General features: G+C 38.4%; 2 protein-coding genes and 1 non-coding gene across 6 annotated transcripts in view; 1 reads left to right on the top strand and 2 right to left on the bottom strand.

Moving 5' to 3' along the window:
- LOC140691810 (uncharacterized) overlaps positions 1-15,214 on the top strand; it is a 46,692-nt gene extending 31,478 nt beyond the window's left edge. Inside the window, exons 2-3 of the mRNA XM_072955945.1 lie at positions 6,610-6,717; positions 15,060-15,214. Coding sequence (XP_072812046.1) covers positions 6,610-6,717; positions 15,060-15,214 — 263 coding nt within the window. The remainder of the gene's footprint in view (positions 1-6,609; positions 6,718-15,059) is intronic.
- Positions 6,923-8,962, bottom strand: TCEAL4 (transcription elongation factor A like 4). Of its 4 annotated transcripts, none has more exons than XM_015252089.3 (3): positions 8,881-8,962; positions 8,231-8,303; positions 6,923-7,883 (listed from the first exon to the last, which is right to left on the bottom strand). In XM_015252089.3, the coding sequence occupies exon 3, from the start codon at positions 7,854-7,856 to the stop codon at positions 7,212-7,214; it is 645 nt and encodes a 214-aa protein (XP_015107575.2). In that variant the 5' UTR covers positions 7,857-7,883; positions 8,231-8,303; positions 8,881-8,962; the 3' UTR covers positions 6,923-7,211. The 4 variants fall into 4 exon arrangements, with proteins under 4 accessions (XP_015107575.2, XP_072811840.1, XP_015107574.2 ...); XM_072955739.1 differs by having other exon boundaries at positions 6,923-7,878; XM_015252088.3 differs by having other exon boundaries at positions 6,923-7,878; positions 8,806-8,943.
- Positions 12,446-12,517, bottom strand: TRNAA-GGC (transfer RNA alanine (anticodon GGC)). The gene has a single exon. It is a non-coding gene; the product is annotated as a tRNA-Ala (tRNA).
- Positions 15,215-25,935: the final 10,721 nt, after the last annotated feature.

Raw genomic sequence — 25,935 nt, 5'->3', positions numbered from 1 at the left:
TGTTCAAGTACAATGCCCATACACAAAGATAACCAGGAACACAAAGAAAAAAGACATCATAGGTAAGAAGCAGTAGAGACAACAGGTAATACAAACAGATCCATTAGCTTTGAATTATTTGAATTATCAGTTTACTAAACCAAAATGCTTAGTGTATTCAGATAAATAAAACCCAATCTTGAAAATTTCAACAAGGAACTAGAAAACAGAAAGAGTGGGGAAGAAAATTAATGAAAACTCCAAAACTAAAAAGTAACTTAGCTTAAATCAGAAACTCAACGGATGGCCTTAACAGCAGATTAGATGCAGCTCAAGAGAGTTTTAAATTACTAGAAATTATATCCAGACAAAATTATCCATAAGGCTGCACAGGTAGACAAGAAGATGGAAAATACAGACAGGAGGGTATGATAAGGTCTAATGCATATTTAATTGGATTTCCAGAAGGAAAAGAGAAATGGAATTGTTCAGAGTCAATCTTTGAAGATAATGGCTGAGGGCTTTTCAAAACCAATGAAATACATTGTTCCATAGATCCAAGAAGTCCAACAAATCCCAAACAGGGTAAGTAAAAAGAAATTCATGCACCGAATGCATGATAGTGAACTTATGACAGACAATCAAAGACAAAAGAGAAAATCATAGAAGTAGTCAGAAAAAATAGAGTATGCCTTGAAAGGAACAAAAGTTAGGCTAATTACTGGCTTCACAACAGCAATGATAAAAGCATAAAGATGGTGGAATGACATCTTTAGTGTCTTGAAAGAAAATCAGTGCTAACCAAGAAATTGCTAACCAGCAAAAATACCCTTCAAAAATAAAGGTGAAATAAAACCTTTACAAATAAACAAAAACAGAGTTTTCCAGCAGCAGCCATGAACCAAGGGAAATACTAAATGCTACAGGGTATTTTTAAGATAACAGGAAAATGATCTCAAATGGAAGACTGGGGATGAAGGACTAAACAGCAATTAAAAGGTTAAATGGCTAACTATTTTTATAAATTTAAATCAATACTATATAAAAACAATAATATCTTAATTCATATTGACAACATGAGTCAAGAGAGCTAGAGCAAAAGTATTTAAAGTTCTGGCATTATCTGGGGAGTGTGTAAAAGTATAAATTAATATTAGACTTTGGTAAGATAAAACTGTATGCTATAACTGTCAGGTAACTATTAAGAAAGAGTAAAAGAGTGTAAAACTTCTAAGCTAATAGAGGGGCAAAAATAAGAAAATAATCAATCCTAAAGAAGAGAAAACTAACATAGATCAGATGGGACATAGAGAACTTGGTACAATGGTTTAGTTACATCTAGTATTAATACCAGTAAGTACATTAAATGTAAGTGATTTACATGAAACAATTCAAAAACAAAGATTTTCAGACTGGAAAAAACCCAACTATATACAGTTTACAAAAGACATATCTGAAATACAAAGATACATAAAGACTGAAAGTAAAAATGTAGAAATAATATAACATGAAAACAGTAACCAAAAGAAAACCATTATAGTTAATAACAAAATAGACTTTAAAGTAAAAAGCATTACAAGACATATCATGAGTGTCACTTCGTGATATCTTAAAATTTGTATTATTAACTTGATCTCAAAGTAAATAAAACAAAATTTGACAGAACTACAAGGAGAAATAAATCCTCCATCTCAGTGTTAACACTCCTATCTCTGTAATTCTGTAAATAAAGTGTTGAAAGAAAAAAAAACACTAACCTAAAATTCCATATTCAGTGAAATAATCCTTCAAATGTGAAGAAGAAACAAAATACTTTCTCAAACAAAAACTGATGGAATTCAGCATAAACAAACCTTTCCTTCAAGAAATGTTAGAAGATTGTTGCCAGGCAGAAGAAAAATTATATAGGTCAGCAACTCAGATCTACATAAAGGAAGAGCACTGGAAATGCAATAAATGAAAGTAAAATGAAATCTTTTATTTTTATTATTCTTAATTGATGTAAAAGATAACTGTTTGTCTAAAGCAATAAAGTAACAATGTATTAAGTGATTGTAGCAAATGGATAGGTGAAATGAATGATAAGTGCTCTGTGGTAAGTCACCTGCACTACATATAAATGAAGCAGAAGAGTGTTATTTGAAAGTGGTCTTTTTAAAAAATACAAACTCGAGGAAAATCACTGAGATTAAAATATATCTATAACTGATACAGTGAGAGAAGACAAATGGAATCATGTAAAATAATTAAAACTAGAGAAGGCAGAAAGAGAACAAAGAGAAAACAGTTATAAACATGGTTGATATTAATCCAAATATATAAAAAATCATTTGAAATATGAATGGTCTAAAAACACTAATTAAAGACAAAAATTGTCAGAGTGGATCAAAAAAAACCCCAAGTATATATTATGTACAAGAAGCTCACTTTAAATATAAAGACTGAGAGGTTAAAAGTAAAGCAATGGAGAAAGATGTATCATACTACACTAATCAAAAGGAACCTGGACAAAAAAAGAAAGCTGGAATAGCTATATAATTTCAGACAAAGCAGACTTTGGAACAGGGAAAATTGTCAGAGATGAAAAGAAGCAGTAAGCAATGATAAAGGGATCAATTCTGAGAAAAACACATAATAATCCTAAATATGTATGCACCTAACAAAAGTGCCAATGTAGATAAGGCAAGAACCGATAGAACTGAAAGGAGAAACAAACAAATCCATTATTATAGTTGCAGACTTCGATGCCCCCCCATTCAATAATTGACAGATCAAACAGCAGAATACCAGTAGGGATACAATCAATCAGAACAGCATTATCAATCAACTTGATTTAACAGACATTTATAGAACATTCCATCCAACATCAAAACATATTTTTTTCAAACTCATATGGAACATTCACCAAGAAAGCCCATATTCTGGGCAATAAAATACACCTTAACAAATTTAAAAGAACAGAAATCATAAAAGTATGCTCTCAATAGAATTAAACTAGAAACTAATAACAGAAGGATAAATGGAAAACCCAAATATTTGGAAATTAAACAACACACTTATGAGTCAAAGAAGAATTCTCAAGGGAAATGTAGAAATGCTTTGAACTAAATGAAAATACAACATATCAAAATCTTTGGGATGAAGCAAAAGCAGTGCTTAAAGGGAAATTTGTAGCTTAAACACATATATGAGAAAAGAAGAGAATTCTTATTTATTTATTTTTAAATTTTATTATTATTACTTTTTTAAATTTTGGGGGTGGGAGGTTATTTATTTATTTTTGGAGGAGGTTTTGGGGATTGAACCCAGGACCTTGTATATATTAATCATGTGCTCTACCGCTTGAGCTATACCCTCCCCTTGAAGAGAATTCTCACATCGGTAACCTAAGCTTTCTTCTTAGGAAACTAAAGAAAGAAGAGTAATTTAAGCCTAGAGCAAGCAGAAGAAAAGAAATAACTAGAGGAGAAATCAATGAAAGTGAAAACAGGAATACAACAGAGAAAATAAACAAAACCAAAAGCTGGTTCTTTGGAAAGATAATACAGTTGTTAAATTTCTAACCCGGGTAACCGAGAAAAAAGAAAGGAGACACAAATTAACAGTATCCGAAATGAAAGTGAGATTATCACTACTGATCCCATACACATTGAGAAGAGAATGAAGGGATATATGTACCAATTCCTTAAATGATGTAAAGTACTAAAACTCATATAAGGTGTAAAAGATAGCCTGAATAGCCCTGTATCTATCAAAGAAATTGAATCAATAATTCATAACTTTCCAAAGACACAAATCACTAGGACCAAATTCTAACAAACATTTAAGGAAAAAATCATCCCAATTCTCCACAATCTCTTCCATAAAACAGAAGTAGAGAGAACACCTGACTCATTCTGTAAGACCAGTATTACCCAAATTCCAAAACCAGATAAAAGACATGACAAGAAAGGAAAACCACAGACCATTATCTCTCATCAACATCGACACAAAATCCTCAACAAAATATCAGGAAATTGAATCTAATAATGTATAAAAATTACACACCAAACAAAGGAAATTTATTCTCAATGTGCAAGGCTGATTCAATATTTGAAAATCAATATAATCCACCACATTAACAGAGTAAAGCAAAAAAGCATCTGACAAAATCCAACACCCATTCATGATAAAAGCTCTGAAACTAGGGTTAGAGGGGAACTTCCTCAATTTGATAAAGAATATCTAGAAGAAGCTTACAATTAACATCATACTTAATGATGATAGAAAGTGGACACTTCACCCTAAGATCAGGAACAAGGCAAGGATGTCCTTTCTCATTTCTCCCTATTAAACATCATACTAGAAGTCCCAGCTAGTGCAGTAAGGCAAGAAAGGAAATTAAAAGTATATACATTGGAACAGAGGAAATAAAACTGTCTCTATTTGCAAATGACATGATTGTGTAGAAAATGCCAAAGCACTGACAAACTACTGGCCACAAAATCACAAGATGTAAAGTTAATACATAAAAGTTAATTGCTTTCCCATATACTAGCAATGAACAATTGGAATTCGATATTTTAAAATGCCATTTATAGCTGCATTCCCACAACACAGAATGTAAGAAAAAAATCTAAGTGTATCACAGATGTATGAAGCAATTTCACTGAAAGGCATGGAAGAGTAAGTTGCTGACATAGGTAACTTTGGAAATAAATGAGTCTGTAAGCCTAAAGGCAAAATTTTCTCTCAATTATAAATGTATTTAAAAACATATAAGGATATACATATTTATATATTATATATATATATATATATATATAGAGAGAGAGAGAGAGAGAGATGCATATATGCATAGGTTATTATCTATCCATCTATCTCCTTTCTCTGTCATGTAATGATATCCCAACAGCAACCAGTATACCTACCACATAAATCTTGATTTTTAATACCTTTCTCCAACCAAAGGTACCAGGGCTCCTTGGAGAAATGGCTGATTCTAGGACTTGGGCAGGAAATATGGAAGATAAGACTAGAGCATCTTGTAGTGCCAGAAAGTTAAAAAAACACACACACAAAGATGAGGGTGTGTCCAACAGATTCAAGAGCCAACTGAAGGAGCTTCCAATGGCCAAAACTGGGACAATTTGAGCAATGAAAATATATAAAGTAGTATTAAATTATAATCCGAAGTATAAAATTAATATTAATGAGCCCATACTGATATAAATAAAAATTGAATACATTAATAAATGGAGGAGAAATCAAATGTCCTATGCAGAATTTCCAATAAATTTTGGAGATACTCCATCCTCAAGAGGGTGAAACATAACACCGCATTCTTTTAAGTGTGGACTGTGCAGAGTGACTTTCTTCCAAAGAGTACAGTATGGAAAGGGAGAAATAAAAGAGAAACTTTGCCATGGAGAATCCTGACAAACACTACCTCAGCCAAGTGACCAAACTTAACATCAACAGGGATAATATTGATAGTATGCACCCTTTATATGATGCCACTTTACCTCTGTGATCCTCTTCCTGAAAGCACTTAACACCTGTCTAATCACAAGAAAAAAATCAAGCAAACTGAAATTGTGGTACACTATACAAAGTACCTGAACAGTACTTCGTAAGAGTGTCAAGGCATCAGAAACAGGGAAAGTCTGAGAAACTGTCACAGCCAAGAAGAGCCTAAGGAGACATGACAACTAAATGTAAGGTGGTACCTGGATGGGATCCTGGAACAGAAAAAGGACATTAGGGAAAACTGAGGAAATCTGAATAAAGTATGTACTTTGGTAAATAATACATGTATCAATATTGGTTCATTGTGACAAATGCTTCCTACCAACGTAAGATGTTAATAATGGGGGATATTGGGTTTGGGGTATACAGAAACTGTGTCTCTTTGCAATAATTCTGTAAATCTACAGCTGTCCTAAAATTAAAATTTATTTTAAAAAACACTATAAGCAAATAAAAGGCTAAGAACCAGAGAGGGGAAAAATCACATAGGTAGACAGGTCTGCTGAAATGGTAAGGCAGGGCTTAACAGGACTTTCCTAGGAGACAACTCCTTCTAAGAAAAAAGTGTCAGCAGACAAGAGATTAACAGGTGAGAATAGCACAGCATCTGGTCACTCAGATTTTTCTCCTGGCTCAGTCTCCAGTATGTAAATCCAGTGGAGATGGCTATATGCAAAAACACGCACAAACCAACAAAAAACTGGGTAAGTTGTGTTTTATAAGAACTTTATAATAAATATCAAGGCCCATGTGCGAATTGAGCGCTACCCACCTGAGTTAGGGCAACTCTATTGTAGGTAGAGAATTCTCCACCCTTCTGTTGTGACAAGAGTTGCTTAAGTCCATCATGGTCTCCCGCCTATCAGCAGCAGTGGGGGCCCTTACTCAGGAGGGTACAGAACCCACGAGAAGAGGCACAGTGCCTAAGAGTCGTGGCATTACCCAGGGGAGAACGGCACCCACCTCTCAGCTGTCTGGACTTATTCCTGGACACACGTAAGACCTCCCTCAGCCCTCTCCCAAACATTGGATGGGGTTCCAGTCCTGCTAGTGCAGGGAAGAGGGTAGGAGCCGGCCTAACACAGCTCACGTACTCAGTATCTCATCTGATCTTCTCCACAGCCCTGGAAGGCCAGATTTATCCCCAGTTCACAGATGACAAGACTGTCTCTTACAACAATGGATATGTAATAATTGCCAAGTTGATTCTTCCAGCTTTGAGTCCCAGAGGTAATGTGAGTTTTACTTATCATTTCATGTCCTGACAATTTTATGTGTCTCCACTGCCTTCATATTCTTACTGAAAAGTACTTTTGATTGCTTGGTATTGTTTTCCTATTTTTTATTTCATTATTTTTATGATAAAAGTAATCTCTGTTTTTTAAGAGAATATATACAGATGAATAAAAAAACCCAAAAAAGTCATCCACAGATAACCACTGTTAATCTTTTAGCAAACAGAGCTTTCAGAGCCTTTTCTGTACATGGATCACTAGGTAAATATCTTTGTAGTTTTACAAAAATGGACTGATGCCATATGTATGGTTCTGCAAACTGTTTTTTTTTTAATTTTACAATGCACCATAAACATTTTTCCATGCAATGGATGAAAATCTGCTACTGAAACAGAGGGCTGCAGTTGGATAACATGAGTGACACCTAAAGCATAGTATTAGCATAAGATTAAATAAAGCACAAGGCTTTGCAAATGCCTGCCAGGGGCATTACACAAAAGGAATGTCTTCAAAGCCCCTTTGTGGGGCCCTGCAGCCACCCCTGAGTTCCCTTGGGCCCCTGGGGTGGAAAGGGTCCTGTAAACTTTTTTGCATCCACATAAACCCCCCCAGTTTCTGTCTGGTTTTCTTCACTTCATCCTCCACCCTAGCCATCTCGTCAAATTCTCTTATCATCTCCTCATTGCTCAAATGCATATCGTGTATGGCCTCCTTGTATTCCTTCAGACACTGAGCCAGCCCCTTGTTGGTTTTCCTTTTGGCCTTCCTGGGTACATCGTCCCCAGCTGGGCGCTTTCCTGCAGCCCTTGGTTCGCTGGCTGGTTTTCCTTCTTTTGCCTTTCCCTCGCTCTCTGGTTTTCCTTCTTTTGGTTTTCCCTCATTCTCTGGCTTTCCCTGGCTCACTGGCTTTCCTTCTCTTGGCTTTGCCTCACTCTCTGGCTTTTCCTTATCCTTTAGTACTTCCTTATCTTCTATCTTTCCCTTGTGATCAATCCTTCCTTTGTTTTCTAACTTTTCCTTGTCTTCCACAGTACAAGCTACTCCTGGCTTTCCCGCATCCAGTGGCTGTTCTTTGTTTTCCATCTTTCCTGGGTTCTCAGGCATTCCTTCATTTTCACTGCAGAGTTTTTCCATGTTGAGATGTCCCCTGCTTTTCCTGTCCTGGGAGTAGGGTAGGGGGGAGAGAAGACAAAGAGGAGACAAGGGAGACTGAGGGCTTGGGGGATGGAATGCAGTTCGGAATAGCAGGCGCTTCTCGCCCCTTGTCAGGAGTCCCCTGACCTGGCCCGGCCCTCCTAGTGTGCCTTCTGCCACCCTTTACCCGACCAGTCCTCCTGTACGTGAGCCAACCATTTCTCTGGCAGGCCCTGCCATGTTTCCCTACATTTGTTCAGTGTGTGTAAATGTGTTGGGAAGTGGGCAGTGGGGCCCCCACTTTTGCCCAGACTGTGCCCTCCACACTCCCCGACCCTCTGGGTCCCTGTCCTGTGCCCCTCTCTTTCACTGACCTGCGGGGATTCTGGACAGGTTCCTCCTCCTTTTCTAGCCTAGCAGAGTGCTGGGAAGAACGGACACGCAGACCTGCAGGCAGACAGGAGACCGGGGCTGGGCGTCCAGTGGATGCACAGGGACTCGGGTCCCTTTCCTAAATCCCAGCCCTCCTCACCCAACGTTTCCCTCCCCCACCGCCTCCGCCCCCCGCACCCCAGCCGCCATTTCTTTGCACGCCTCGGGCACCAGACCAGGATGTTTTCCAAACTAATTTTGGATCTTTGCGTCCTTCTCCCTCGGAGGCAACTCGCCTCCCCACCCTTGAGGTCAACTTTTTACTCCACGCACGGAGTGGCAGAGAGGGGGTATTTCCACTGTCTCGCTGCTGGGACGCCCCCCAACTCACCATCTCTGACTCCAAAATGGACGGAGGGCAGAGAAGAGGAGGTGCGGAGAAAGGGGGAATGAGTACCCGGGGTGTCCGCCTTCCCCACCCTCCGCCCACTGGCCGCTGGCTCCCCCTTAGCTGTTTGCCCACCGCCATCTCTGTCCACACCGGCCAGCTCCCCTCGCTCCGGACCCCATCCCCAACCTTCTTTCTTTCCGTGCCCGTCCTCTTCCCCCATTCCAGTGTCCCGTAGGCAGCGACGACAGCCCGCACACTGACCTCAGAGAACCTGGAGCAACAATTAGAAGCTCGCAGACGGCTCCGGGTCCGACCGCAGGGAGGGAGGGAGGGAGGGCGGGCGGGCGGGCGGGTACCCGGACCGGTGCCCACATCTGCGCCCCGCGGTCACGTGAGCATCTCGTCACCCGAGCTCCGCCCCCCGCCCCCCGCCCACTAGCCGGCGTCTGCCGGCCACCCGCCACCTCCCTCGGACAGGTCCCCCCTAACCTCTCCTGGTCCTTTTGTCCGTTTCCTCTTCTTGAGAAGTTGGTCGAAGAAAGAATTTTAATAAAAACACAGCGGCTTTTTTTTTTAAATAAATGGGTTGGGCTGCTGAGGGGTGGAGTCCTGACAACAGTCAAATTCCATTGCAAGAACGTAGACCCACCAATGAATTGTATATGAACTTTAATATTGTACAAAAAGTAGAATATTGCACTTTAGGAAAAATTTTCCGTCAAAATGAAATTGTCCCTTTTTCCTGACATGCACAAATTTTCTAATGAATTAAATATTTAGATCTAAAAATGAAACTATATTTGAAGCAGAATGAAAGAACGATTTTTTTTTAAGTGAGAGACTCAATATAGAACAGACAATGGCCAAACCATATATGACGATAGAATTGTGACCCACAGCCTCTGTAGCAAGCAGTCCGAGAAGCCGAACCACAGCCTCTGCAGCAATCTTCAGGACTTGGTCAAAGAATGCCAGACCTGCTACCAACTAGAGAAATCTAAATATGCTCCCCAAACCAATCACATATGTCCCTGCTTCTAGTTATCTGGCCTCCATCTTCCCCATGCCAACAACCTCCAATAAGAGAAAACCTGGTTTTCCCTTTTTATTCATTCTAAAGCTTTCCCAGTCCCCTGCCTGCCTTTAAATCTCTGCCAAACTGAAGTTATGGTGACTGACTCCATTGTTATAACAAACTCTGAATAATTAGCCTCTGCTTCTACATAGGGTTTTTGTGTGGAAGGACTTTCAAAATATAATAACAGAGATGAACATTTAAGGACAATGTTGATAGATTTGATTACATGAAAATGTGTATTAGATTTGTTAAGGGATTGGGGACACATGCATTCTTCTCTGCTCTTGTTGAGAGTATTGGTAAAAATTTTCTGAAGGGCAACTTTGTAAATAGTTTAAAAATAAAAAAAGTTGATATTTGGGCTCAGCAATTCCACTTCTAATATTTACCCATGGAGATCTTTAGTAAGATGCTAAAATATAATCTTATGTTTTATGTTTTAAAACTTCCCATAACAATTGTTTATTATGAATTTATTCTTTGCTGGAATGGGGGCTACAGAAGTGATACTGTAGTCTTGGTTTATAATGGGAAAAATGGAACATCACTGTTGTCCTTCAGTACAGATTTAGTTACATAATCTTCTTAATACATTTGTGTACCCCGGTTATCTTTGGATGTTTGGTTTAGAAAAATAATCCTTTTATGTTGGGTGCTCAATATGCAGTAAAAATAATTATTAACTATCCATAATCCTAAATTACTATGGGCGATGGGACACAAAGGATGATGATAGGATGTGGTATTGCTCTCTACAGAATACCACCTGTGTGCCAGACACTGTGCTAGTTATCTTACCTGGTGTGGATTTCATTTATACCTGATGGAAGAACTCATACTTCAGTGAAGCAGAACAATTTATAAAGCTACAATCTTAAGAATCTAGAGTTCAGACTTGGCTCTTTAAAAAAATATATTTAACCTCTTTTAGGCCCAGGTGGTTTGCTCATTGGGGAACTGGGAGAATGGATAACAATCAAAAGACGGAGTATCAAGTGTTGGCAAGGATATAGAGTAACACACATACAGTTTGGAAAACGGTCAGTATCTACAAAGGCTGAACATTCATGTATATTTTGACTCAGGAGTTGTACTCCTGGTATATTTCAACATAAATATGTCCTTGTGTCCACCAAAAGACATGAACAAGACTGATTACTAGGCTCAAAATTTAAAGCAATGCAAATGTCCATCAACAGAAAAAGAGTGTTATAGTCCTCTAATGCATTACAGTACAGAAATGAAAATGAACCAACTACAGCCACGAACAACAACACAGGATAAATATCACGAATATAACAGTGATACTTCCACTGTAATCCCTCCATCTTCCTTCTGCCTACAAAAACACATACCCATGGAGTCCCAAATGCGGGCAGATTTGAGGCCACAAGAAAGAATTTAGGGAGAGGGAAAAGCAGAAGCAACCCTTGGAACTCAACCTGATGTCTGATATCCCCAGCAACTGGAGTTTGTCAAGGGAAAAACGTTATGCATTTTATGCTTATGCATTTTATTTTGAATTAACTACCCACGTGGATATTGAAGTGGGTCAAACAAGTTAACACTGTACTAACTTTTATTTTAAAGTATTTCTTGTCAAGCAGATTAATGCAGAGAAGCAGAGTTTCTATAAGCCCCTGATGGCAAGTTCAGACACTCAAAGGCTAATCCCATGTTTGATAGACCAGACACTGGAGTGAAATTCAGAAGATCATCTGCGTCCTGGTGTCAGTTCTGACTCAGTAGCTACGTGACCTTGGGTAATGCCCTTCACTTCTCTGTGAAGATATATCTGGGAAAAGACACTGAGTTCCTCAAAAGGATAGAATTCACCATGCCAGTCCAATTATTTTAACAAGAACAACAACTATGACTCTTATGTTTTCTTAAAGCAAAATTCCCAGTGGTGTATGACAAAATACCTGGTCAACATCATGTCCACCTAAAGTCATATAGTCCCCACCTAACTTCAATTCCCAAGAGCTGACACTGCTCACACTTAACACTGTGTAAGGAACATTTTGAAGGAAGACTTGGTTACATTCTGGACAGGTTTCAGGATTTTAGAAGAATTTCAGGACAACAGCAGAGGCTGTAAGGGCCAGGACTGGCCACGTCACAAACCCCAGAGAGACCCCAGTCAGCTTGGCAAGAACCGGATTGATAACTTGCTAGAGGGGAGTGCAGGGCTCTCACGCTCCACTCATGCCTATCAATGATACTAGATTTGTTTTTAAAGTCCCTCATTTTAAAGAGAGAGGGGAAATGGCCACTTTTCCAAGCTTCCTCTCCCACCCCACACTCATTCTCTTCTTATCCAGGAGTGACAGGCCATGATCAAAGTGGAGGAGGGTTAGGAATCAGGACCAACCCCATTTTATTGGCCCCTGTCCTGGGGGGAGGTTTTCATCTTGCCAAGTTCACGTGGTGGGTTCTATTTTGTCAGGACTATATGCTGGAAGGTGAAAAACATAAAATAAAATAACTCAATATTCAGATTGGTTGAGGAAAAGGATGGTGGGGGAGAGTCATTTTATTTCTCTTGGTCTATCACCATGGTTCATTTAATATGATTAAAAGGTGGGTCCTTCATTGCCTGAGCTAGTGGAGAAAGGGGCATGGACTGCTCTCATAGGACTCTCCCATCATCATAATAATGCATAATTGCAGGTCATTAAGTTTTGTGGGTTTTTTTTAAATACAACTTTCTTTTCTTCTTAATTTTATTTCATTTTTCCCCCTTAATGGAGGAACTGGGGATTGAACCCAGGACCTCGTGCATGCCAAGCACAAGTTCTACCACTAAGCTATACCTCCCACACCCTAAGGTTTGTGTTTTTAAAAATGAAAGCTGTAGCCTGGAAAAGAATAAAAGCAAACAAATCTGAATGAAATAGAATAGTAATTTCAGAGTCTTGGAAACTTGACAAAGATATTGTTTCTTGAAAATTTTGATTTATCTAAGTCTGGCCCTTTTGTTTGTTTCTGTTATATATTAAAATGAATTCAAAAAAGTTTGTGGTATTTTTATTCCGTTAACACTGTTTCTCTCTGAGTCACACTTATCATATGTTATTTACTGTAGTGAAAGCCATTTCCCTTATTTAACCTTTTTCAAAAAACACAGCATTAGAGCATGATTGTTTCTCATTCGCCCACGAGGTTAAAAATCAGATGTATTCATCGTCCCTCCCAGTCTTTAACATCAACCCAGGATTTTTTCTCTACTTACTAGGTTCATGTGTTTCAACCACCCCACACCCTCAGCCAAATTACAGTGCATTTTAAATGTTATTAATGCTTCTGTTTATGTTCTGAATTTTCAAGTGCAAAACAGCCAAAACATACACCTACCCTAATGGATTCGATATATCAAAATCTCTTCTAACACATTATGTATGAGACCAGTGTGCTAGAATAATTTTGGTAAAACATTTGTATGGCATAATGATAAACATTGGCATTTTGAAGCAACAACAATTAGCATGATATAAATTAAGTGACAGCAAAATGCTTTTTTTGTTTGTTTTTCTGGACATGTACACAGCTCTTTCTGAAAGGAACCTTTGCTTTCCCCAAATTTTATTTTGATGTGTAAGTCAATCACGTGCCTCCACCCCCTCCCTCCTCCCCCCCGGATATTTACTTGCATATGATTTTGTAATAGTTTGTCTAGATCTTTGCAGTAAAATCCTTTTTCAAGTCCTTTTATAAGATCTTTCTGATATACCAGATAATGATAAATACTAGTCCTGATGAGAAGGCTCAATTTTTGTGAATCCTGTCTCTAGTGATGGTTACTAGTATTCCATCATGAAACAAGCATCATCATATAAGCAAGGGGATTTAAAGCATGTACGGAGATTAATTGAAGTTTCTATTTCCTTTTTTAAAGTGAATCATATTTGTATTTTACTCAGTCTGAAACATTTTTGTATGCTTGAATGGATCCTGACTTGTCTTTTTTTGTTCATCTTTTAACATACCAGATATCTAATCATTTATTTAGAAATTTTATATATCCTTGTTTATAAATGTGACCACTCAGAACACTTTTTAGCATGTTCTTTTCATATTATATTTCCTTCAAATAAAAATGTAATATTCTTCATAATCATACACCATTTCTTTAACAGAAAAAAAATACCTGTTCTTAATGGTGTTTTGGAAGCCTGGCCATTTGGGATGGTAGTTCATTGATGACCTCAATTTCTTTCATTTTTCTTAGTCCTCAAGTCCTTTTTTGGGGAAGGGAGTGGGTTTTATTTCTGTAATTTACACTTTCCACAAATACACGTTTTATCAGTATTTTCAAATGTAGCATCATAGCTATTTGAAAGAGCTATCCTTTACACCAAATAACATTTTCTGTATTATTCCCTTTTTCTCTCTTAGGAGGTTGACTTCGATGTGTAATGTATTATTTTTTCCCCAGGCAACAGCTCTCATATTTATTCACCAAGTATACAGTTAATGGTATTTTCCTAGGATTTAAGTATTGTCAAGAGAAACAATTTGAATCTTGGTTAACATTTGAGGATATTTTACATTTTTATAAATACACATATATTTGTTTGCATTCTGTATTTGAAGATTGGTTTTGCCATTTTTCCTTTTCACAGTTCACTGAGGTTTTTGTTCAGAATTGGAGGCAATAGCTTGCTAACTAAGTCCCTTGTTTTCCAGATCTCCCCTCAGTCAGAAAGTTCCTGTTCAAGCCAGGGTGGTTTAGCCCAGGATATTCGATTCTGGGTTGGTGGACAAATGGCCCAAACGTGGCCAGCGTCATTCCTGTGGTATGACGGACCTGGGTTAAGGAGGTCAGACTCTCAAAGACCTAAAGCTGAGATTTCCACAATTTAGGTGTAGTAGATGGCGTCTCCAAAGTGCTCTCTGTGCAGGCTACAGGAAGCTTTTAGATAGTCTGAGTATTCAGTGCCTTCTAACTGGCTCTTGCCAGGTAGAACTACCCAATCACTTTTAACTACGTGGGGCTTATTGACAGGGTTTCCTGTATTACATTTCATCCAATCAGATGTTGCCTGTATCCAAGCCCTTATTTGCATACAGGATATATAAATAGACAACGCCTGGTCCGGACCACTCTCTTCTTTCATTGTGGGATATCAAGAAACTGCGTCCATCATGGCTGAGCATTCTTCTAAATCTATCTTTGCCAAGAAGGGCGTCATGAAAACCACTTCCAAAACAGAGAAGGGGAGGATGGAAAGAGATACCCGAGAAAGCTTTGCTCCCCCCATATCTACAATACTCTGAAACCGGTTTACCCTAATACTGGTATTTCATTAAATGATGTGCGCAGCTTATTTTCACAACAATCTCATTATGGGCATTTCAGACTGTGTCTCCCTCCTGGCCCGTTCCGACAAGCGCTCCACCATCACCTCCAGAGAGATCCAGACCTCCGTGCGCCTGCTGCTGCCCGGGGAGATGGGCAAGCACGCCATGTCCGAGGGCACCAAGGCTGCCATCAGGTACACCACGCGCAAATAAGCTGCCTCAGGACCGCCTGAGCATCGCAAACCAGAGGCTCATCTCAGAGCCCCCTCAGTTTTCTTAATAAGAACTGGATTCTGGTGAAGTTCGATCTACTTTATTTTTTGAAATAAGGCGTCCTGCTAATTTTAGAACGTCTCTCTCTTTTTTCTTTTACAAAGAACTGAATATTATCGATTTTATTTTAATACATCTATGGTCTAATTTGTTCAAAAGAAATAGTGAGTTTTGTTCAATAATGTTGCATTATACCGGTTTACTAAAGGGTCAGCTCTTGTAGTTATTTTTCTAGGTCAACCTTTTTTTTTTTTTTAGGTCAACCTTTCACAGGGTCTGTAAGATAATGTTACTTACCTTTTTCACTCTCATTTTCTCGTGAATGTACGGAAAAATTTTCCAGAGATACATTGTGTACCATAACGGCAGCCAGTTAAGTGCAGGAATGTGTATAAGAATCCAACAGACTTCTATTAGGACAGATACTAAAGAGATTTTCAAATATTTATTAAAAATTCACATCATCTCACTTTTTTTTAGGAAATATATTTTTTAATGAATTTACAATTTCAGTTTATATGATGAATAGATATTGTAATTTTTAATGAATTAAAATTTTTAATTTTAATGTTTAAAACAGTAAGTATTGACAGGTGTAAGCCACATAAAAATTTTAAACGGTATAATTTTTAAATCTGTAAATTGCTCTGAGACAAAAACAGCTCTAGGTATTGTTTGCAGGTAATCAGATCAACTGAAAATACTTAGCCTCTTTTTCAGAGGTTTTTCTGTGGGAGCCTATGGCCATTCTTTCTACCTTGCGGAATTTCACTTGCATATTTCTAGACAGAAGTTATTTCCCCTATTCCAAGTTGCCTAAAGCTTGCATTTATAAATAGCTATCATAGAATCAGAATCAAATAACCCAGAAAATTGTACACGTAATTTCTTTTGAAGAAGTCTTTTCCCTATAGTCCTTCCATTTTTTAATAAATAATAATCTTAAAGAAAGATTATTCTTTTTTATTGAGGTATAATTGACATATAACATTATATTTTAGTTTCAAGTGCACATAATGACTCAATATTTGTATATATTGTGAACTGATCACTACAATACATCAACTTAACATCTGTCAACATATATATACAGAATTTTTTTTCTTCTGACGAGAACTTTTAAGAACTAATAGCAACTTTCAAATATGCAATAGAGTATTATTAACTCTAGTCACCATGCTGTACATTACATCCCCATGATTTATTTATTTTATAACTAGAAGTTTATACTTTTGACTCCCTTCACACACTTTACCCACCTCCCACCTGCCACTTCTGGCAACCACCAATCTATTCCCTGTATCTAAGCTAGGTGTTTTTTTTTGATTCTATATAAAAGGGTTTTTTTGATTCTATAAAAAGTATTGTATTCGTCTTTCTCTATCTGACTTACTTCACTTAGCATAATGCCCATAAGGTTCATCCACGTTGTTGCAAATGGCAAGATTTTATTCTTTTCTATAGCTGAATAATGTTCCATTATATACATATACAACATTTTCTTTATCTAGTCATCTATAAATGGATACTTAGGTCCTTTGCCCATTTTAAAATCTGGCTATTTTATGTTGTTGTTGAGTTATATGAGTTCTTTAGATATTCTGGCTGTCAACCCCTTATCAGATATATGGTTTACAAATATTTTCTCCCATTCAGTATGTTGCCTTTTCACTCTGTTGATTGTATTCTTTGCTTGATAGAAGTTTTAAAGTTTGATGTAGTCCCATTTGGCTGTTTTTGTTTTTTTCCCCCTGTGCTTTCAGTGTCATATCCAAGAATTCATTGCCAAATCCAATGTCCTGAAAATATTCTCCTATGTATTCTCCTGGGAGTTTTGTAATTTCAAGTTTTACATTTGGGTCTTAAATCCATTTTGAGTTAATTTTAGTATATAGTTTAAGTAGAGGCCCAACTTCATTCTTTTGCATATGGATACCAGTTTCCCCAGCACCATTTGTTGAGAAAACTATTCTTTTCCCACTGAATGTCTTGGCACCATCAAAAAAATCAATTGATCATACATATGAGGGTTTAGTTTTTGGTTCTCTATTGTATTCCCTTGGTCTACATGTCTGTCTTTATGCTCATACCACATAGTTTTGATTATTGTAGCTTTGTAGTTAGTTTTGAAATCAGGAAATTTGAAGACCTCCAACTTGGTTCTTTTTCTAGATCGTTTTGTTTCATCAGGGTCCGTTGATATTCCATATGGATTTTAGGATGGATTTTTCCATTTCTGCAAAAAATACCATTGGGATTTTGATAGGGATTGCTTTGAATCTATAGATCGTTTCAGGTAGTATAGACATCTTAACAATATTAAGTCTTCAAATCCATGAACACAGGATGTCCTTCCATTTATTTCTGTCTTCCTTCATTTCTTTCAGCAACATTTTGCAGGATTTTATTTTTATTGAAGAATAGTTGACTTAAAATATCCTGTTAGGTTCAGGTGTACAGCAAAGTGATTCAGTTATGCATATGTGTGTGTGTGTGTGTGTGTGTGTGTGTGTGTGTGTATTTCAGGTTTTTTTCTATTATAGGTTATTACAAGATATTGAATTTAGTTCCATGTGCTATACAGTAAGTCCTTATTTATCTCTTTTATATATAGTAGTATGTATCTATTAATCCCATACTCTGAATTTATCCCTCTCCCGCATTCCCCTTCGGTAAACACAAATATGTTTTCTATGTCTGTGAATCTATTTCTGTTTTGTCAATAAATTCATTGTGTTATTTTTTAGATTCCACATATAAGTGATATCATATGATATTTGTCTTTCTCTTTCTGACTTACTTCAATTAGTATGATAATCTCTAGGTGCATCCATGTTGCTGCAAATAACAATATTTCATTATTTATTATGGCTGAGGAATATTCAGTTATATGTAATATATATATATATACACCACATCTTCTTTCTCCATTCATCTGTTGATGGACACTTAGGTTGCTTCCATATCTTGGCTATTGTAAATAGTCCTGCTATGAACATTGGGGTGCATGTATCTTTTCAAATTAGAATTTTCATCATTTCTGGATATATGCTCAGGAGTGGGATTGCTGGATCATATGGTAACTCTATTTTTTAGCTTTTAAAGAAACCTCCGTACTGTTCTCCATAGTAGCTGCACCAATTTACATTCCCACCAACAGTGTAGAAGGGTTCCCTTTTCTCCACACCCTCTCCAGCATTTATTATTTGTAGATTTTTTGATGATTGCCATTCTGACTGGTGTAAGGTGATACCTCATTGTAGTTTTGATTTGCATTTCTCTAATAATTAGCAATGCTGAGCATCTTTTCATGTACCTGTTGGCCATCTGTATGTCTTTGGAGAAATGTCTACTTAGGTCTTCTGCCCACTTTTTGATTAGATTATTTGTTTTTTTTTTGATATTGAGCTATATGAGCTGTTTTTGTTTTGCAAATTAATCCCTTGTTGGTTGGATCGTTTGTAAATATTTTCTCCTAGTCCATAGGTTGTCCTTTTGTTTTGTTTATGGTTTCTTTTGCTGTGCAAAACCTTATGAGTTTGATTAGATCCCATTTGTTTGTTTTTACTTTTATTTCTTTTGCCTTGGGAGACTAAGCTAGGAAAACATTGCTATGATTTATACTGGAGAATATTTTGCCCATGTTCTCTTTTAGGAATTTTAAGGTGTCATGTCTTATACTTAAGTCTTTGATCCATTTTGAGTTTATTTTTGTGTATGGTGTAAGGGAGTATTGTAATTTCATGGATTTACATGCAGCTGTCCAGCTTTCCCAATTCTGCTTGCTGAAGAGACTGTCTCTTCTTCACTGTATATTCTTGCCTCCTTTGTCGAAGATTAATTGACTATAGGCGTGTGGTTTTATTTCTGGGCTGTTGATTGTGTTCTTTTGATCCACATGACTGTTTTTATGCTGATACCATGCTGTTTTGATTACTGTAGTGTTGCAGCATTGTCTGAAGCCTGGGAGGGTTATGCCCCCAGCTTTGTTCTTTTTCCTCAGAATCTCTTTGGCAAATTTGAGTCTTTTGTGGTTCCATATAAATTTTAGGATTATTTGTTTTAGTTCTGTGAAAAATGTCATGGATAATTTGATAGGGATCACATTAAATCTATAGACTGCTTTCAGCAGCATGGCCATTTTGACAATATTAATTCTTCCAATCCAAGAACATGGGATATATTTCCATTTCTTTGAATCATCTTCAATTTCCTTTATCAATATTTTATAGTTCTCAACATATACATCTTTCACCTATTTGGTCAGGTTTTTTCCTAGATATTTTATTTTTTGATATGATTTCAAAAGGGATTTTTTTTCACCTTCTCTTCCTGATATTACATTTTTAGTGTAAAGAAATGCAACATATTTCTGTATTAATCTTGTATCTTGCTACCTTGCTGACTTTGTTTATCAGTTTTATTAGTTTTTGTGTGTAGTTTTTAAAGTGCAAGTGTTTTGCCTCCTTGGTTATTTATTTCTAAGTATATTGTTCTTTTTGATGCTATTGTAAATGGAAATGTTTTCATTTCCTTTTTGAATTGTTCTTTGCTGGTATATAAAAATGCAACTGTTTCTGCATGTTCATTTTGTATCTTACAACTTTTCTTGAACTAGTTTATTAATTCTAACAGTTCTTTGTGGAATCTCTAAGTTTTTCTGCATATTAGATCATGTCATTTGTAAACAGAGATATTTTGCTTCTTCCTTTCTAATTTGGATGCTTTTAATTTGTTTTCCTTACGTTATTGCTCTGGATAGAACTTCCAGTACTGTATTGAATAGAAATGGCCAAAGTGGGCATCCTTGTCTTGCTCCTGATCTTAGAGGAAAAGCTTTTAGTCTTTCACTGTTAAGTGTGGTGATAGCTGTGCATTTTTCACATTGAACTTTTAGAAGTCTCTTATTTGCTTGTCCTGAAGCTAGGAAGGAAAGCCAAGAAATTCTCTCCACCAGAATTTACCTGCAGTATGTATAAACTGGGTGAATTCTTTTTTTTTAAAGTTAGCAACCTATCTCAGAGTTCCTGGCCTGCCAGTAAGTGCCCTTCCTTTCTCACCTGTAATGCTGAAGATTCTGTAAGCCAAGTATCAGGCCAGTTTTCTGCAGTCGCTCCCTACCATCAGCCTTAATTCTCTAACTGTAGCTGGTCGTACTGATTAAATTGTTGATCCACCTCCCACCCCACCCCCAAAAAAGCAGAAGTCTGCAAATAAGAAAAGAGTTTATTTGGGGTCTTAGGAATTGTGATTTGTGAAACACAGATTCAGGTAAAACCAAAAAGTATTCTGGGGAAGAGACAGAATTGGACTTATAAAGGCAAAAGCCACAAGGCTGTACTCTGACACAAGAAAGGAAATATTTGTCCTTAAGGAATGGCCATCACAGGTTGTTTTAGGGTAAGGGTATGATAAGTATCTTGAGTTCTGAGCACTGGACAGATGTTCTGGATGCCTGCATTAGGATAACAAGTGGTCAGAAGATTCTATCAGGGCTGAGAGGTGCATAAGTCACACTTTCTCAGTGGCCTCCTGGCTGCATTGGTAGGAAGTTCTAGCAATACCGACTCCTTTTTTATTTTCTTTCACAAAATGAACATCATTCTCTAATATGACATTTCTGATAAGACCTTAATTGTGTAACTAAAGTTTCCAATTATATCCTTGTAGGAAGGAGGACAGATTCTTATTGAACCTGTACAAATCATAATATTGACATGAAACGTAAGAAGACCCAATGAGAGTTTGTAAGTTCTACAGAAGGCTGGGAATCAGTGAGAAAAATAGTCATTTACAAATGTTTCATTTCAGTTTACAAATGCAGCATCTATTAAATTGTTACAGATTATAGGTAGTGTAAGAAAGACATAGGGCCACATTACATATCCAGAACGTGGAAGATTAAGCTGCAGCAACAATATTCTGAAGAAAAACTACAGTCATCCCTCATCAGGTCATTCAGTCCTGTATAATCAGGATATTGGGTTAGTAGGCTCATGAACTCATCTGCCTGTCAACTAAAAAGCATTCTGGAAATCATGACTCAGTCCACTGATAATGGTTTTTAAATTATTGAAGCAAGAACTTTAAAGGCTGGTATCTACAAATGTACTCTTTCCAGTGTCAATAAGCTGAAATACATAGCTCAGTCCTTTTTGGGGAAACAGCTTCTTTCTGCAGTGACAACTCATGCCTGCCAAGGCCCTGTGCCCCCCAGACTCCCAGCCCTTACGTGTCTGCCTGCTCCTCTTCGGAAGATAAACTCCTGACAGGTGTTGGCCTTAGCAGAATTAACTGCCCTGGGAAATGACTAGCCTCACTGTAGCTCAGGCTGACTTGTCTCAGCCCGTGTCTCCTTATCGTAATCATAAATTCCACTGCCTTGCTTGTGTCAGCTCATGTCTCCGTCTTACTGGAGTCCTAAATCGACTATCCTCCCATATACGAAAGCCCCTTACCTCACTGATAGCCAATTAGAAATCTGTTCCCCTATCCCTCTGTGTTCACAGCCCCTTTCTCAATAAAAGACCCTGCACATTCACCCTCGGTGGACATGCAGGCACCTTGCCTGTGTGGCCCACTGTTGCTTATAGCAGTGTAACTATTAAATTTTTCCTTTGTTCTTAAACTCCTCTTGGTTTCTGGTAAATTCTTTTACCAACCCACGACAGCAGCCCTCCATGTGTCTCCCAACACTTTCCAGCACCCTAACAATTTTGCATGTATCCACACTGGCCATATCAGCAAGGCTTGAACCACTGTTCTCAGTCTTCAAAGAATGCCTTTTGGTTTTCCCAGAGAATGAGAGCGTGGTGGGCTTCTGAGCAGCTGTTACTGCTACAATATTTCCCACTTGGCCACCACCTGCCCCTGGCCATCTAGCAGGAGGTCATCAGGAAAGCTGCTTGTTTTGTTCTGGATTCTGCTGACGTGTGTCCATCTACCTCTCTCCTTTGGCGAGCAGCTATAGGCTATAAAATTTAGACGCAGCACAGCATTGATTCCTCAGACACTGTGTGTCCTATCATCCATGTTCCAATCATCGGGGCCTCTTTTGTTTTTCCCAGTGCAAGGGACAAAGGATGGCTACTCATCCTTTTCGTGTCTACGTAAATAATGCACTGTCTGAATCTAAAAAGGGCTCATTGTTTTCTTCACTAGCCAACTCGGTCATCCTATGTTTTTGTCGACATCCATCTCCACAGGACCTGGGGACAGTCCTTTCTTGAAAACACAAACTCTGGCCTGTAGTTGATTTCAGGGTCTTCAGACAAGCATCAGAGTAAAACAAAAGCTTTTTGTAGATATGATATTATGACTTATAATTTAAAAATATATTCGATCTTTGTGACACAGAGCTCCTCAAATTCTTGGAATTTCCAAAGTGAGGAGAGCAATAAAGGTACCTTTTGTTATGTTAATGAGATGACTTAGGGAGCTGCTTGGTAACCATCGAATGAGCTGGATGCCAGGGGGACCAATCCTTTGATTAAATGGTTGGAACTTTCAGTCCCTCCCCTCCCCCACCTCCAGGGAGGGGAGAGGGGCTAGAGATCGAGCTCAATCATCAATGGCCAAATGATTTAATCAATCATGCCTCTGTAATGAAGAATCTATAAAACCTCAAAGGACCAGGTTTGAAGAGCTTCTGGGTTGGTGAACATGTGGAGAGTCCAGGAGACTGGCGGGCTGGGAGAGGGCATGGAAGCTCCTTGTCCTTTTCCTCATACCTTCCCCTATGCATCTTTTCCATCTGGTTGTACTGGTTATAATAAACTGGTAATCTGGTAAGTGAAATGTTTTCCTGAGTTCTGTGAGCCACTCTAGGAAATTAAACCCCAAAAGGGGGTTGTTGGAACCTTCAACCTATAACTGGTTGGTCAGAAGCACAGGTGATGATCTGGACTTGCGATTGGTGTCTGAAGTGTGTGTGTATGTGTATGTGGTGGAGGCGGCAAACTTGTGGGACTGAGAGCTTAACCTGTGGCATCTGATGCTATCTCCAGGTAGATAGTGTCAGAACTGAATTGAATTGTAGCACATCCAGCTGGTGCTGGATGATTGCTTGGTGGTGTGGAAAAAAACACTTCGGAATTGGTGTCAGAATTGGAGTTTTGGTGGGGAGGGTGTAGCTCAAGTGGTAGAGTGCATGCTTAGCATGCATGAGGTCCTGGGTTCAATTCACGGTATCTCCTCTAAAAATAAATAAATAAATAGACTTAATTACCTCTCCCCACAAAAATAAATAAATAAATAAATAAATAAGAATTGGAGTGGATAACAGAGGCTGTGGTTATTTATTGACAGTAATTCTCTAAAGTGAAGGAGCTGATGAGCTTACAAGAATAATGCAATTGACAAGGAAATGTTTCTGTGGCATGCAAAATAGTGATAATAAAGCCAATCCATAAAGTTCTAGACACAATGTGTATTAGGATCGTTATTACCCATATTTCAATAAAACAGTGAACATTATATCTGCTTTACAAATAATAGATAAACATAATTTTTATAAAGGAACAAATCTCAAGATATAACTTGTAATAATCCAGGGACATAATGTACATAATATGTCATGAACATATCAAGCATTCAGTAAGAATATATATCAAGGGAACATCAAATTAAGAGGTTCATTAAGTCTGCAGTATGTCCTAAACATCTGTATTTTAATAAAACTTAATAGGAAAGTCTTTACCAGTATATATACATGGACTTAACTAGGTCTCATTGTATAAATTTCAATTTTCATCACACATTTTGTTTCTGAGATTCATCTACATTTTAATTGCTGTCATTCTAGGTCATAAATTTTGCCTGGTATATTGTATTTTGCTGTATAATTGTACCATGATTTATTTATCAAGAATAATCTGCTGATGGATGTTTGAGTTGTTTTCAAATTTTGTGCTATTAGAGTAGTGCAAAGGCCTTTTTTGTACAGGTCTCCTTGGGCACAGCTGCCAGGGGTTCTGGGTATGTACCTGTGGGTTCTGAGGTGTCACCAGATAGGTACAGTCCACTAGACGTGACTAAATTGCTCTGCAGAGGCTATGTGCCATGTCATAATCCAACCAGTTGAGTATGGGAGTTCCCACTGTTCTACGTTGTACACCTGAAGAGGAGGCTGAGTGCCTGGTTCCAAACACAGGCCTTTGGGTCAAGCATGTGGGGATTATGATAGCAGCTCTTTTTTGTAGCATCTGTGTGACCCTGGAACATGTACTTAACCTCGCTGAGCCTCACTCTTATAATCTGTAAAAGGATATTCTGATACCAAGCAGAATATCTGGAGCATACAGACTGGCAGCAGTTTGTTTCTTCCCATTCCATCTTTTCCCTTCTTTAAGAGAGATTTTATTTTAACTTCAAGATCATCACTATGTGTTAGCATTTTGGAAATGTTAAAAGAAGAAAAACAAATATACCCATGTACCCCCATGTAACAGATTCAGGGCTATTTCTGTAATAAAGGATACTATAGAATAAGTTGTCCAATGAAGTGGGGAGGGAGAAAAATATTTAGTCTTTCCTATTGAATGATTATGTCTGCTCTGGCCTTTTTGGGTTCAGTAGGTTCAATTCAGGCGAGTACAAGAGCTGGGAGTCTGGAACCTTGGATCGCCAGAAAGATGAAGCATTTGGTGACTGTGAATTGGCAGGGAGGGACAGTGGAACAGGAGTCAGAAGTGCTGCCCAGGTCTTGTGCCTGAGCCCTCACTGTTGACAAGACCTTGGGTGAGTCCTTTCTCTCTCCACCCCACAGCTACCAAAGAGAACACCAGGGAGCCAAGTCAATGAGGGTATGATAACTAGATTCAGTACTTACCATGTTTCCAGGCACTGTGCCGTCAGCTTCACTTGCATTTCTCCCTTTGTATCAAGCACTTATGCTCAAGTGGCTTTCATGGGGCAAAGTCCAGCATCCTAGGAAAGAGAACTGTGTTGGGGCTCTAATTTAGACGGTAAAGAGGCACAGAAATCCTCTCTGAGAAATTACATTTGAAAGGTAACTTGAAGTGTGAAAAGGAGAGAGTTAGGGTGGGAGAGACTCCCAAGCAGGAGGAGCAGCATGTGCAGAGGACCTGGGGTGGGAAGTAGCTTGGCCCTTTTGGAGTGGAGTGAGGCCACCATAGCAGAGTGAGTGTGAAAGAGGGAGTGACCCCAGATAGGGCTAGTGAAGAAGGCAGGGGCCAGGACACCCAGGGCCCTCTACACCATGGTCAGGAGTTTGCAGTTTACCTGCGGAGCTCTAGCAAAGCACCGGAGAGTTTGTAAACAGGTGTGAGCCCGCTGGCTTTTGGCAACCGGGAAGGTGTTGGACTCAGAGTAGAAATACTGCCCTTCCCTGCAAACAGAGCAGAGCAGACATGAAGAGCAGCCTGTGGATGGATGGAGCCTCCATTGCTGAGTTGTCAGGGTGTTAACAGCACCCTGCCCTTGTTACTATGGAAACCTGATGTTGGGCTGGTGCTGCTGGTGATGAGGTCCTGTGACAGGCCTTGGGCAGGTGGGTAAGACTCTGGATTCCCCACCCCAGTGAATATATTGCATGAGGTAAAGAGGGTTAAGGGGGGCAGCTAATCCTTCATGGGATTCAGGCCAGCCTATAGGTCCTGCTAAGGGAGGACAAAAGTCACTGAGACACATCATCCCTCTTC

This window comes from Vicugna pacos, chromosome X (assembly GCF_048564905.1).
Source record: "Vicugna pacos chromosome X, VicPac4, whole genome shotgun sequence".
Classification (NCBI taxonomy): Eukaryota; Metazoa; Chordata; class Mammalia; order Artiodactyla; family Camelidae; genus Vicugna; species Vicugna pacos.
The sequence above is the reverse complement of the archived record's forward strand: the minus strand, read 5'-3'. Positions and strand labels throughout refer to the sequence as shown.

What these genes read in the sequence shown, in the direction of transcription:
- TCEAL4 (XM_015252088.3), bottom strand. Translation starts at nt 8,839, where the DNA reads ATGGGGGAAGAGGACGGGCACGGAAAGAAAGAAG. An exon ending in CGGGCACGGAAAGAAAGAAG is followed by an intron (nt 8,304 to 8,805) that starts GTTGGGGATGGG and finishes GTCTGCCTGCAG; the next exon opens with GTCTGCGTGTCCGTTCTTCC. An exon ending in CCTGTCCAGAATCCCCGCAG is followed by an intron (nt 7,879 to 8,230) that starts GTCAGTGAAAGA and finishes CTCCCAGGACAG; the next exon opens with GAAAAGCAGGGGACATCTCA.